This window comes from Pelophylax lessonae, assembly GCF_965119305.1.
Source record: "Pelophylax lessonae genome assembly, chromosome: 12".
Classification (NCBI taxonomy): Eukaryota; Metazoa; Chordata; class Amphibia; order Anura; family Ranidae; genus Pelophylax; species Pelophylax lessonae.
The window spans coordinates 80327181-80340976 of NC_138779.1; the positions used below are offsets into that span (position 1 = coordinate 80327181).

Here is a 13796-nt window from a genome sequence, read left to right on the forward strand (position 1 = left end):
AGCTTAAGGGTTAAAGTCCAATTGAAGTCTCACAACTTTCCTGTTCTGTACCTCCAAATGTTAAAATTAAAAAATAAAAATCAAAATTCCCTGGCCTTTCACCAGCTTTACACTGCAATGCTCTGTAGTGGTAGTATTTTTTTTAATATACTTTTATTTATAAAATATATAAAAAACAAATACTTAATCGGGGGACAGTGCACCCTGTACTGCAATACAACACATACATATACCGCATCACAATACAATTCCAATCACACAATGAATTTTATTCACCCAGGGATATGATGCCTAATGTGTTGTGCGGTACTAAGTTCCCCGAACCATCGCGTCTTGCATGACACCGCTTTACCCTGTAAGTGTTATGTGGCCCCTAGGGTACCACCAAAATATTTGCTATGGGGGCACTTTTTGCAGGTTCGATCCCAAGCTGCACTCTGTGTGTACATTGACACACACAGCGAAGCTCGGCCCCACCCTCTTCTCTTCCTTCCTGCTGTTGCCTCTATGTCCAGTGAGGAGGGGGCAGCGTAGAGAGATTGGGCTCAGGTAAGTATTTTTTGGGGGGGGGGGGGGGCGGAACACGGAAGGTTTTTTACCTTAATGCCTAAAATACTTTAAGGTAATAAACCATCTGCCTCCCACTTTAAAGTCCATAAGGTTATAATCTCTGAGCAGAAGTCTACCACAGTCCTCAATGGACTTTCTTTTCCTCTAGTGGATGAGGTGCTTTTTGGTGCACCACAAAGTGTCCTTAAAGAAACACATTACCCAGCAGGCGGCATCAATGTCCTCTAGTGTAAATGCACCACAAAATAGTCCATTCAGCACCCCAAGGTTAGTGATGGCTGTCTTTGGCACAAGGTCTTGGAGCTCTGGTTCAAGGGCCTTCAACATTTTCTAAGCAAAGGGGTACACTCACAAAACATGCAAAGCAGTTTCATCCTGGATGATGCAAAAGGCGCAGTGCCTTTATCTGCTCAGGTTTCTGGCATGCATTAAAGTCGTCAAAGGCAACCCACCTTGGATCACCATCCATGCCAGATCTTTGTGCCTGATGGTGAGTCTCTTGGCCATACACACTATAAGATTTTCTGAAGACTTTTTCCTTTAGACTTACCAAAACCATATAATATGAGGTCAAACCTAAACACTTTCAATTTGTATGCAATCAGGCAGGCCCTTGCACTACATAGAAAAGGTAAATCTGAAGGAAATCTAACCACAAAAGTTGGATAGTGTGTATCCAGCTTTTGAAGAAACATTCCTCCAAACCATCTTACAAGTGACTAGAAGTAGACCAGGAACAGACTCCAAAATGTCCTTGTCTCTAGGGAACTTGTAAACAGCCTTTAGCCTCCACAAGTCAGCTTTAACTCCTTCCAGCCCCTGCTCCCTGATAAACTTACCAGGCAGTGGCCTATTTGTAGGGGATGGAGCTGTCCTATTTGTCCCATCCAATGGACAATGCTAAGTAATAGCCACAACCCCATCACAGGCTTCCTTACCTGGGCTTGTATTGCAGAGAAGGGAAGGGGGTACGTCTGATCAGGTCTTTGTGAATTACTGAGAGAACTTGTTTTTCTGATGCCTATTAGGCCTCATGCACAAAGGCTCCTGAGAATTACAACATTAACTGCTTGGCGACTATTTAAATTACATATACGGCAGTTCTTGTGTAGAATTACGTATCTGGTACGTAATCTTCCAGGTCTGGTGCGCGTGCCGCGGATAGCTAGCTTTATAGCTAGCTGTGAATATACACAGGGGGAGCTGATCGGCAGGTATGGCGGACTCAATGTCTGACGCCACCCGCCGATACTTTGGTATAGAGCCAGAATGGCGGTCTGCCTAAATAAACAAGACAGATCGCTGTTCTGTCAGTACAGAAGGCATGAATCCTGTGTCTCTGCAAAGCTAGTTCAAGCACCTCCCCCACAGTATTAAAACACAAGCTGAGCCCACAGTTAACCCTTTGATCACCCCAGATGGTAACCTCTTCTCAACCAGTGCCATTATTACAGTGACAGTGCATTTTTTTTTTAGCACTGATCACTGTATTAGTGTCACTGGTCCCCAAAAAGTCTCAAAAGTGTCAGTTAGTGTCTGATTTGTCCACTGCAAAATCGCAGTCCTGCTAGAAAAAAAAATATCCCATAGCTTGTAGACGCCATAACATTTGCACAAACTATTCACTATATGCTCATTGGGATTTTTATTTTACCAAAAATATGTAGCAGAATACATATTGGCTTAAATTTATAAAAAAAAAATTTTTGTTTTTTTAAATTTTCTTTTTTGGATGTGTTTTATAGCAGGAAGTAAAAAAAAAATATATATATATATATATATTTTTTCAAAACTCAGCATTTTTTTGTTTTTAGCGCAACAAATAAAAACCGCAGAGGGGATCAAATACCGCTAAATGAAAGCTCTATTTGTAAGGAAAAAAAAAGGACACACATTTATTTTAGGTACAGCATCACACGAGCACGCAATTGTCAGTTAAAATAATGCAGTGCCATATTGCAGAAAATGGCCTGGTCATGAAGGGGGGTAAATCTTCTGGCGGTCAAGTGGTTAAAGCTGAACTCCAATTTTTGCTACGCTTTGCAACGTTTGTTTGGACCAAGCTGGCACAAGAACTATGTCCCTCACTAACGTGAGGTTGCTGTAAAGTGTATCAAAAGCTGGAGATCAGCTGCAAATCTGGGACTATTTCACCACCCAGGAGCCACAGGTGCTGTGTACAGCAGGCCCTAGAAGTCAATGGCTATACACTTGCATAAACACTGTAGACAGGGGTGTACAGATGTACGCCCCTGTCTACAGTGCTACTCTTAGAATTGTGCCTCATGCCTCTTTGGAAATGGCTGGTGCTTAGTGCTGTAAAGAGAAGCCATTGAAAAGTAGTTGCTTATCTAGTTATAGGCCCATTAGTTATAGGCTCGAGTGATTTTTCTAGTAAGTTACATTAGGGAATGGCATCAGGATGAAAAATTTGCATAACAACAATTTGCATACCAAAAAAACTCAGATTGCATTCTTTGGAGGCCAACTGACAGTAGGGTCTTACCTTGCCTGACAGTAGGTGCAAGCACATAAAAGTGCCTGCAAATACCCCCAAACCTTCTGATCACAGCTAAATCTTATGCTACAGGCGAAGCTGCTCATTCCTATTGGTATATTACTATGATTGGCAGCCTTACTGGTCAAAAGGAGGGCATAATAATTGGGAAAGCTTATCAGCATTATGTTTTCTGTTGGACCAACCTGAGGTTCATCCCTTATAGGAAGCTATGGCAGGCTGCAGCAGATATGTGAACCTCCATGTTCCTCCCCCCCCCCCCACTTTCCAAGTCTCTATCATAATGGCTCTCTGTATGAAAATCATTGTAATGCAAAACATAAATAGCGTTTTATACTATAAGTCTACTTTGGCATACTGCACATAGGCAAGTGTAAGCTAATAAGCAAGAAATTTGTTTTATTACAGGAACGGTGACCATTATGAAGGAAACTGGGTGCTGGACCAACGTCAAGGACATGGGGTGCTGCACTGTTTAGATGGAACCATTTATGAGGTACAGTAATGCTATATTAGATCTCGTTCTGTGGGATTCCACCCTTCTGAAATGTCCTGGTGGCTCATGTTAGTAGTCTGGATAATGCTCTTCAGTAATAGTTCAAAAATATCTTCTGGAAAATTGTACCGTACGATTTCATTATTAAAAGATTTGAAACTAAAGAAGTTATACAAATGTATTGTAGTTTTGCTTTTTCTTCTTTCAATGTCCTGTCTATATTTTATAGTGTCAAAGGGGGTCTGCAGCAAATGGGTCAACAAGTAAAGGGTTGGGTTGATTGCGTTAGGCCTTCGTGCCCATTGCCCACTATTCATCCACCTTCATTTTTAAAATACTGCTCTGTGTCCTTTTTGTGTTTTTGTCTTTTTCCTGCCTGGTCTATTATTAGCTACATGTGATAATTAATTTCAGGTGAATCAGGTGACAATCTTATGCGTCTACACAGCCAATCACATTCCATTGGACTAACTTTAGAGTTTTCTTTTTTTAATCATGAAAGTATCAAAAAAAAAAAATCAAAAGTCCAAAAAAAGTTGCATTTGAAAAAATTCTGCACAAATATTGTGTGACAAAAATGTGCAACAACTGCCTTTTTTACCTAGGGTCTCTGCTAAAAACATATATAATGTTTGGAGGTTTTGAATATTTTTTTAGCAAAATAAATTATGATTTTAAATGTAGGAGAGGAATGCCAGAATTGACTTGGGCTGGAAGTGGTTAAAGTGATACTAAACCCTAACTCTAAAAATGATATTCAAGTATGCATTCTTAACTCAAAAAAGTAGCTTCTACTCTATACCTTTTTAGCCTCATCTTACTGCCAATTTTTAATTTTTTTTTTTTTTTTTGCTGCCGTGAACTGACTTCCTGTTAGAGGGTGGCTACATTCGATCTCCATGATCCCACTGTATGTAGGATTGCAGGAGCACTCTCTTGTTCACACTCAGGATTGACTAGGGACTATACTGTAGATTTAGGCTGGGTTCACACTGCCGCACGGAGCGACTCACAGCAGGGGTCCAGTGCATCCCTGTTCACCGTTTCAGGTCCGAATTCAGTCTGAATTTTGGTTGAATTTGGACCTGAACCAGACCAGAAGACGCACATCACTCCTGTGCAATTCGCTCTAGAGCCACCCTGGAGATATGTGAACTATCTCCATAGAGAGATGGTCACAATCTGCTGACATGCGAATTGGATGAGGGGAAACCCGCTTCCAGTTCTTAATAGTGTGAACCCAGCCTTATGGACTATTGGATTTGTGTTATGCATAGAACAGTGCACATGACCACAATTACCATGCACTGCTCGATACGCACAAATTAAAGTGAGGGGGAAAATTAAGAGATTCAGGAGCTCAGAGGATTCGTAGAAGCTGTATTGTAGCTTGGAGGACTGAAATATGGTCTATGAATGGAGGACCAAGAGCTATCATTCATCCGCCCATCCTCCAGTCATCATAGATCCTGTTTATTCATAGAAGCAGTAGTACGGCCTCTATGAATGGAACAGCTGAACAGAAAGAGCAGGCATAGTCGAGCTCCCTTGATGAGAGCCTCTGAGAGCCCCTAATTCTATAACCCCTGCCACATAGACAAAGGAGGATTTGAACTAACAGAAGAAGCATCACCAAAAGAGACACTTCTTACTGACTGTTCTGTCCCTTGTGCTGATATTTCTATTTTTTTGTTGTTTCTGCACATTGGCTTTAACAATGTTCTTCTTAATTTTTAAAACTGGATTAAATGCTAATATGCATATTAACTGATTTCCTAAACCAGAATAGTATTATGTCTGTGCCCATTTTAATTGGCCTCCATTGGGAGATTACTTGTACTTGTCCCTCCTCCATTATTGACTGTGACGATTTGCTGAATAAAAGTAGCTGCTTCTGATTTTTGAATTCTATATTTGTATGACTGTCAAAAGGTATTGAGCCTCATAAATCATGACTGTTTCTACCACAAATAGAGTTGCTGTATTTGTAAAATTTTGGGCTGGGGTTATGTTAAATTGTTCTGTAAGGAGACACCTATAGAAGCATAGAGCAGTATAAGTATGTCAGTGAATCCATGATTTTTTTCCAGCCATACATGACTCCAGTTTTGGATGACTCCTGCTAAATCCATCAAGACTCGAGCCATGGGTGATCCAGTAGGCACAACCCGGCTTGACAAAACTTAAATTAAAAAATCGAAGGAGCTGAGCAAAAAATTGTCAACCAAACAGAGACTACAGCCAGTCAGATGTTGTCACTTATTGGGTATTCTGACAGCCATAGGAGCAGCGGATGTCAGGATACAGAAGCTAGCAATGAAGATTTCTTCATTCCTGCTGTTAACGTGGAAGGAGAAATCAAGAGATTTCCTTTGTTCAACCTACTGACAGATGTAGGCCACCCTTTTGGCCTGGCAAGGCTTGTCAGAAGCAACACATCAAGCTAAGGTCATGTGTGTCCATGCAATGGGCAGGCAGTGGGGCTGACCTGTTGAGAAATTGTCCAATTGTTCAATTCCCTGCCTCTATTCATCTGTCAACTGTTACAGCCAGTGCTGGATTTATAAGGAAGCAAAAGGGGCAACTTCCCTGGGTCCCTTGACAGAAGCCCCCCCCCCCCTATACAATAAAAAATAAAATAAAACAATATAAAAAATTATACAAAATAATAATGAAATAGTATAAATTATATAATAATAAAAAAAATACTTTCTTTTATTAAATGTATCCTGGGAAGTAATATTGTGCCAGCAATCATCTCTAAAAAAAAAGTATACTCTTGCCTGTTCTATTGCATTGGTTTTAAAAAAAAAAAATTGGCAGCCCAAGAACCCCCCCCCCCCCCCCCAGGTCTAAATCTGGCCCTAGTTACAGCTCGGAAGTTGATACTGGGTGCCCACGGACATAGGAGAACTGCAGCTTCACTAGAGTAGTATGTGTGCCAGTCTTTGAAACAGCCCAGAGTTTCATGATGTGTATATATTAACAGTTTTTATCTAAAAATCTCTTGTAATTTGAGTTTACTAATCCAGTAAGTGATTTAATAACAGCAACATAACTTAGTAAATGAACACCATTATTTTACACTTAAGCTCACTTCAGACTCCCAACTTATTTTGTAGCTCTCCAGATCCATTAAGTGTCTTCTTCTTTAATCCATTTTATGCTAATTGTATTCGTGATCCTTATGAATTAAACATTCATTATTTCCAAACTAGGAATCTATCACTAAAACTATGCTAATGTGTAATGTACTAATATTGGTTGTAATTATCCTCCATTATATCTCAATTAGCACACAGCTCTGTGGCTGTCGATAGAGACAATGGTGGAGTGTAAATCCATGATCTTCCAGGCAGCGGATGATTCGTTTACTTTGTCTGTTTGCTGTCTTGTTAGGGAGAATATATTTTATAAACTGGCTTGCAGCATTTGTAGCGGAGTGAGTATATCACTTACCAGCTGGTCAAAGGTGCTAAAGAGACAGTGTCACCTTGACCATAACGAGGAAGGTGATCACATCTCTGAAAGAGGGCATCCCCTAAAGCTCCTTTTTAGTTCTCTTACCTGCCCTTCCTTGTAGCTCATTGCTTCACTTCAGCCAGTGCTGAGATATTCTTTGTTCTGTCATTTTCCAGGTCATGTGACAGTGCTCAGGCCTAGTAATTGGCTGCTTGGAGGTGCAGATTGCATATTTTTCAATAGCTTGAAATACCAGGTAGTGTCCCTGGCTGTGGAGAAGCAAGGAGCTGCTGGATAGTACAGGTGTGGTAAGGAGCGACGGTTGCCCTTTTTAGAGTCATTGTTACTTTGTCCTATGGGGCAAGATGGTAGTGACTCCTAACAGACCAGTTGGGTACATATTTGACTGCTGAAATCTATCTCTTGAAACATTGGACCTTTTTTTTAAGCTACTCCTAGGGGACTTTGGTTTTTTTTCCCCCCTGCCTCTAAATGCCCCTGCATGTTAGCCTACAGTGCATTTTGAAAGAATTCACAGTTCTTCACTTTTTCCACATTTTTTTATGTTACAGCCTTATTGCAAAATGGATTCAATTCATTATTTTCCTCAAAATGCTACAAACAATACCCCATAATAACACTGTAAAAGAAGTTTGCTTGAAATCTTATTAAAAATAAAAACGGCCCTAAAATAAATGGCCCTTTTTAACCAATGACACCACCAAGCTTTTAATTCACGCCCTGGTTATCTCTCGCCTCGGCTATTGCAACTCCCTCCTCATTGGATTACCCTTACATAGATTATCCCCCCTTCAATCCATAATGAATGCTGCTGCAAGACTTATCCACCTTACCAACCGTTCAGTGTCCTCCACCCCTCTCTGCCAATCCCTTCACTGGCTTCCACTCACCCAACGAATAAAATTCAAAGTGCTAACAATAGTTTACAAAGCCATCCACAACTCTGCCCCCAGCTACATCACTAACCTGATCTCAAAATATCAACCAAGCCGCTCTCTTCGGTCCTCCCAAGACCTCCTGCTCTCTAGCTCCCTTGTCACCTCTTCCCATGCTCGCCTCCAGGATTTCTCCAGAGCTTCTCCCATTCTTTGGAACTCTTTACCCCAATCTGTCCGACTGTCCCCTAATCTATCCATCTTTAGACGATCCCTGAAAACCCTTCTCTATAAAGAAGCCTACCCGGCTACTAACTAATAACACTGTTTCACATTCTTCATCAGCTCATCCCCCACAGCTATTACCTTTTGTATCAATTGACCCTCCCTTTTAGATTGTAAGCTCTAACGAGCAGGGCCTTCTGATTCCTTTTGTTCCAAATTGTAGTGTAACTGTAATGTCTGCCTTCATTTTGTTAAGCGCTGCGCAAACTGTTGGCGCTATATAAATCACTTGTACTGTACGTAAGTATACACAGCCTTTGCCATGTCACTCAAAATTGAGCTAAGGTGCATCCTGTTTCCACTGATTATCCTTGAGATGTTTCTACAACTTTATTGGCGTAGACCTGTGGTAAATTGAGTTGATTGAACATGATTTGGAAAGGCACACACCTGTCTATATAAGGCCCTACAGTTAACAGTGCATGTCAGTGCACAAACAAAGCCATGAAGTCCAAGAAATTGTCTGTAGACCTCTGAGACAGGAATGTATCAAAGCACAGATCTGGGGAAGGGGGCAGAAAAACCTCTGCAGCATTGGTCCCAATGAGCAGAGTGGCGTCCATCATCCGTAAATGGAAGAAGTTTGGAACCACCAGGACTTTTCCTAGAGTGGGCTGACTGGCCAAACTGAGCGATTAGAAGAGAAGGGCCTTAGTCAGGGAGGTGACCAATATTCCGATGGTCACTCTGACAGAGCTCCAGCGTTTCTCTGTGAAGAGAGGAGAACCTTCCAGAAGAACAGCCATCTCTACAGCACTCTATCAATCAGGCCTGTATGGTAGAGTGGCAAGACGGAAGCTACTCCTCAGTAAAAGACACATGGCAGCCCATCTGGAGTTTGCCAAAAGGCACCTGAAGGACTCTCAGACCACAAGAAACACAAAATTCTCTGGTCTGATGAAACAAAGATTAAACTCTTTGGCCTGAATGGCAAGCATCATGTCTGGAGGAAACCAGGCACCGCTCATCACCTGGCCAATACCATCCCTACAGTGAAGCGTGGAGGCAGCATCATTCTGTGGGATGTTTTTCAGTGTCAGGAACTGGGAGACTAGTCAGGATTGAGGGACAGATGAATACAGCAATGTACAGAGACATCCTTAATGAAAACCTGCTCCAGAGCACTCTGAACCTCAGACTGGTGCCAAGGTTCATCTTCCAACAGGACAACGACCCTAAGCACACATCCAAGATAACAAAGAAGTGGCTACGGGACAACTTTGTGAATGTCCTTGAGTGGCCCAGCCAGAGCCCAGACTAAACCCGATTGAACATCTCTGGAAAGATCTGAAAATAGCTGTGCACCGACGCTCCCCATCCAACCTGATGGAGCTTGAGAGGTCCTGCAAAGAAGAATGGGAGAAACTGCCCAAAAATACGTGTGCCAAGTCGCGCTCTAGTCATGACTTTCAGGTCACGGCAGTGTAAACCAAGCATTAGGCCTCATGCACACGAACGAAAAAATGCCCCCTTAGAAGCATTTTTTAAATGCATCTGAATGCAGCTCTACAATAGCCAATGGAGTTTATTTACTAAAGGCAAATAGACCGTACACCTCTGCAAGTGCAGTTGTTCCAGAGCTTAGTAAATGAGGAAAAGCTCTGCTGACTTCCAGTATCCAATCAGGTGCAAGCAAAAATGCTGTTTTGTAAAAAAAAAATCCTTACATGTGTTGGGTATTCTTTGCAGAGTGAAGTTTCACCTTTATTAAGTTCTGGAGCAACTGCTCTTGCAAAATGCACAGTCTACTTGCCTTTAGTAAATCCACCCCAATGTGTCCATGCACATTGTGGTATTCAGATTCTTATTTTAGAGGAACATTTAGGGTCATGAAAAAATGCCCCAAACCAGAGTTCAGAGCAAAGCGTACCGGAACAATATTTGCATATGCGTGTATAAATGTGTGTATATGCTTGCATATGTGTTCAATTTCACTCCAGTGGCTCGAACAAATAAATATTCAAGCCACTACAATGAAATTCTGTTCATACCCTTTACCTGCATCAACCCACCAGACTGAATGTTTTTTACCCGGGATCTTTCTGCCAGCTCCTGCCAGAAGCATCCAGTTTAAATTGGATAACATGCCTTGGTGCATGCAGCCTTGGGGTCATTTCACATGGGCGTCTCTGTGTTACGGATTCTGCTTGCTCAGCGGGGGATCTCTCTGCTGAGGAGGCAGATGACAGGTCCGTGTCCGCTTACTGTGCAGAGTGGACACAGACACAGTCCTGCTCTCCTATATGGGGAAATCAAATCGCATGGAAACAGACTACCTGCCTGTTTCTCTCTGATCCTATCTGATCTGATATGCTAGACCAGGGTTTCTCAACCAGGGATCAATGGAACCCTAGGGTTCCCCCTGAGGTTGCTAGGGGTTCCTTGAGCAATTTCCGCCACTCAGATAAGTTCCCAATGACACCATTGTTCCTTTTAGCCATCTGTAAGGGGGTAATTCTTCCCAAGGATGACAAGAGTAAGGAGCATTCTCCCCACTGACTGTCACACTGTGACATGAGTTGTAGATTTAACATTTTTAGCAGGGGTTCCCAAAGACTAGAAATTTTTTACAAGGGTTCCTCTGTGTTGAATAGGTTGAGAAAGGCTGCGCTAGATGGAGGGAAAATAGGACCATCATCCGCCTGGTTTATGCGGGTAGAATTGGATTGGATGGCAGCGGGTGTCAGCCACCGCTCCATAGAGGAGACTGGGGGTTTCTGATCAGGTCCGCCTGAAAAACTGACCTGATCGGACAGCCCATGTGAAAGGGCTTATGGTGCAAAACTAAATGCATGCATGAATACCTTAACCACTTTACTACCAGTCACGTAACCTCTACGTCGGCTGATTTTGAGTGGTTATACCGGGATGATGCCTCTAGCTAGAGGCATCATCCCGGTACCGTTGTTTGAAGCCGACGGTCGGCTTTCCGTCGGTAACGATCGATGCGGCTCGGGAGCCGCTCGATCGTTACCCGGGGGGTGGGAGGGGACGTCCCCCCCCTCCCGCCACCTTCCGCGGCTTTGCTCGGGGCTACCGTCCCACCGGGAGCCCCGAGCACCCAGCCGTCACGTCCGCCGGCTGGATGGAGTCCCGATGAATGCCGGAAACGGCATCGATCGGGTCTCCGATGACGTAACCCGGAGGCGGCGTCCATGACGTCACGTCCGGGTTACTGTGCTGCAAAAGGCGGCAGATTTGAAAAACGGCTGTATGCAAAAATGCCGTTTTCGGCGTTTTGCATACAGGGAAGTGTAGTGGAGGGGTCTAGGGTCTTTTAGACCCTCGATCCCTCCATAAAGAGTACCTGTCACGACATATTGCTGTCACCAGGGATGTTTACATTGCTTGTGACAGCAATAAAAGTGATCAGATTTTTTTTTTTTTTTAAAAACCTGTAATAAAGTTTAAAAAAAAGAAAAAATAAATAGGAAAAAAAAAAAAAAAAAAATTTAGCCGTCCCCGTCACCGTTAGCTCGCGCACAAAAAAAAACGTATACGCAAGTCGAGCCGCAAATGAAATCGCTGTTCAAACCACACATGTGAGGTATCGCCGCGATCGCCAGAGCGTGGGCAATAATTAAAAAAAAAGAGCTACACTCTAACTCTAAACTGGTAACCGTTAAATAAATTTAAAGCGTCGCAGATTGAGATCTCTATTGACCGTAGTTTGTCGCCATCCCACGGGGGGGCGCAATTTTAAACCGTAACATGTTTGGTATCTATTTACTCGGCGTGACATCATCTTTCACAATATACAAAAAAAATGGGCTAACTTTACTGTTTAGTATTTTTTAAATGCAGTGAAATGTGATTTTTCAAATTTTTTCCAAAAAAATGGCGTTTTAAAGACCGCTGCGCAAATACCGCGTGACAAAAAATTTTGCAATGACCGACATTTTATTCTCCAGAGTCTTTGCTAAAAAAATATATATAACGTTTGGGGGTTCTAAGTAGTTTTCTAGGAAAAAATACTGGTTTTAACTTGTGAACAAAAAGTGTCCGAAATAGGGCTGGGGCTATTAATAAGGGCCATGCTATATTAGCTTATAGCTGAAATTTGGAGTAGTTGCAAATCTCTCTGCTTGTTTTTTTTTTTTTTTTTTGCTGGATTTACTGCTTTTTAGCTGCTTTAGCTTACTATAATTCTTATCTATACAAATTGTTGGTGCCATGATCATCAGCAACTTGAATAAATAACACGAGTAATCACTAAAGTTAAGGATTCTGTTGCAAGGAAGTTTTTTAAAATTTATTCCAGGTTCACACTATAGCGATGACAATCCTCTCATGTGATTCGGAGCGCACTGCTCTGAAAAACACATGCGATGTCTGTGCATTGCGAATTCAGTCATAGAGATTGTATGGCTGAATTTGCGTCGGATTTGGATAGAACACGCACAAGACCCTTTTTTGGGTCCACAGCAGAATCTGATTGCATGGTGGTTCACACCAATGCGATCCGATTCATGTCCTAACTGTCAGTTCGCACTGCGATATGTGAACTGATCTGGGGGTGTCGTTAACTTTGTACTGACACCCCCAGCGACTTGCATATGGCAGTGCGTTTTGGATGCGATGCGGGAACCCGCATTGGATTTGCAGGGTTCCCGCATGGCATATATGTTAACCCGGGACTTAGAGTGTCTAATTGGATCCACAAAATGCTAAATTGACCGCACCTAAACGTAGGTTGATGGACAATGTAAATTAGAATGAAAAATCATTCCACGCCTTTAGAAATGTCATCTATACATATAAATGCAGGTAAGTTTGACACTGCCAGTGTAAATGAGGCCATAGAATTTATGTAGAGCAGCCTTTTCTACTCAACAAATAACAGATAATAAGTGATGAAAGGAATGAATTTAGTTCCCACAATACCTTGGGAGCTGCATTATTACTGATACTTTAGTAGTCAACAATGAAAACAGATTAGGGAATCCAATTGGCTTGCGGATTAGCTGTTTATATGGTGAGTCCTATACATGTTTCATCAATAGCCTGCTATCAATCCAGGTTCCAGGAAGAAAGAGGCGTTTTTCAACACACGATTGTCATGTGTCAGAAGATTTACTCTGCCTCATTTGCAAATTATTAGGTAGCGTTGCAAAAAAAAAAAACATGTGAATGTGTAAAGTCTTTGGACTGCAAATAAAGGTTTTCTCAGCACCTTGGCATGCTGTTCTCATTTAAAGGTACCTCTCCTCTTCTTATACTTGTGCTTATAATTTTCTATTGGAATTGTTGGTCTCCTTTCATTTCATATCATGTCCAGTAAAGTGTAGAACTTAGTAACACTTTGTTAGTAATCAGTGGAACAAATTTCTTCATCCAGCAAATTGTTATTGGAAAGGATCATGGCTAGGGTCACCATACATATCACAATCTGACCATATGGTATCTGTACAATCAACTTTGGATTTACCAAATCAATGTGATATGAGAACCTAATGGTGAGCACATGCTTTGATTTAGTTATTTGATCAATGTGGGATTTTATCAAAACGATCCAATCCGCAAACCATCGAATAGGCATGACTTTCCTTCTGTAACCATAAACAAAACA

At 42.0% G+C, this 13796-nt stretch overlaps 1 protein-coding gene across 1 annotated transcript in view; it reads left to right on the forward strand.

Annotated features, from left to right (window-relative positions):
* Positions 1-13796, forward strand: part of MORN1 (MORN repeat containing 1) — a 625079-nt gene that overhangs the window by 113840 nt on the left and 497443 nt on the right. The window contains exon 6 of the mRNA XM_082273769.1: positions 3497-3584. Within this exon, the coding sequence (XP_082129895.1) occupies positions 3497-3584 (88 nt within the window). The remainder of the gene's footprint in view (positions 1-3496; positions 3585-13796) is intronic.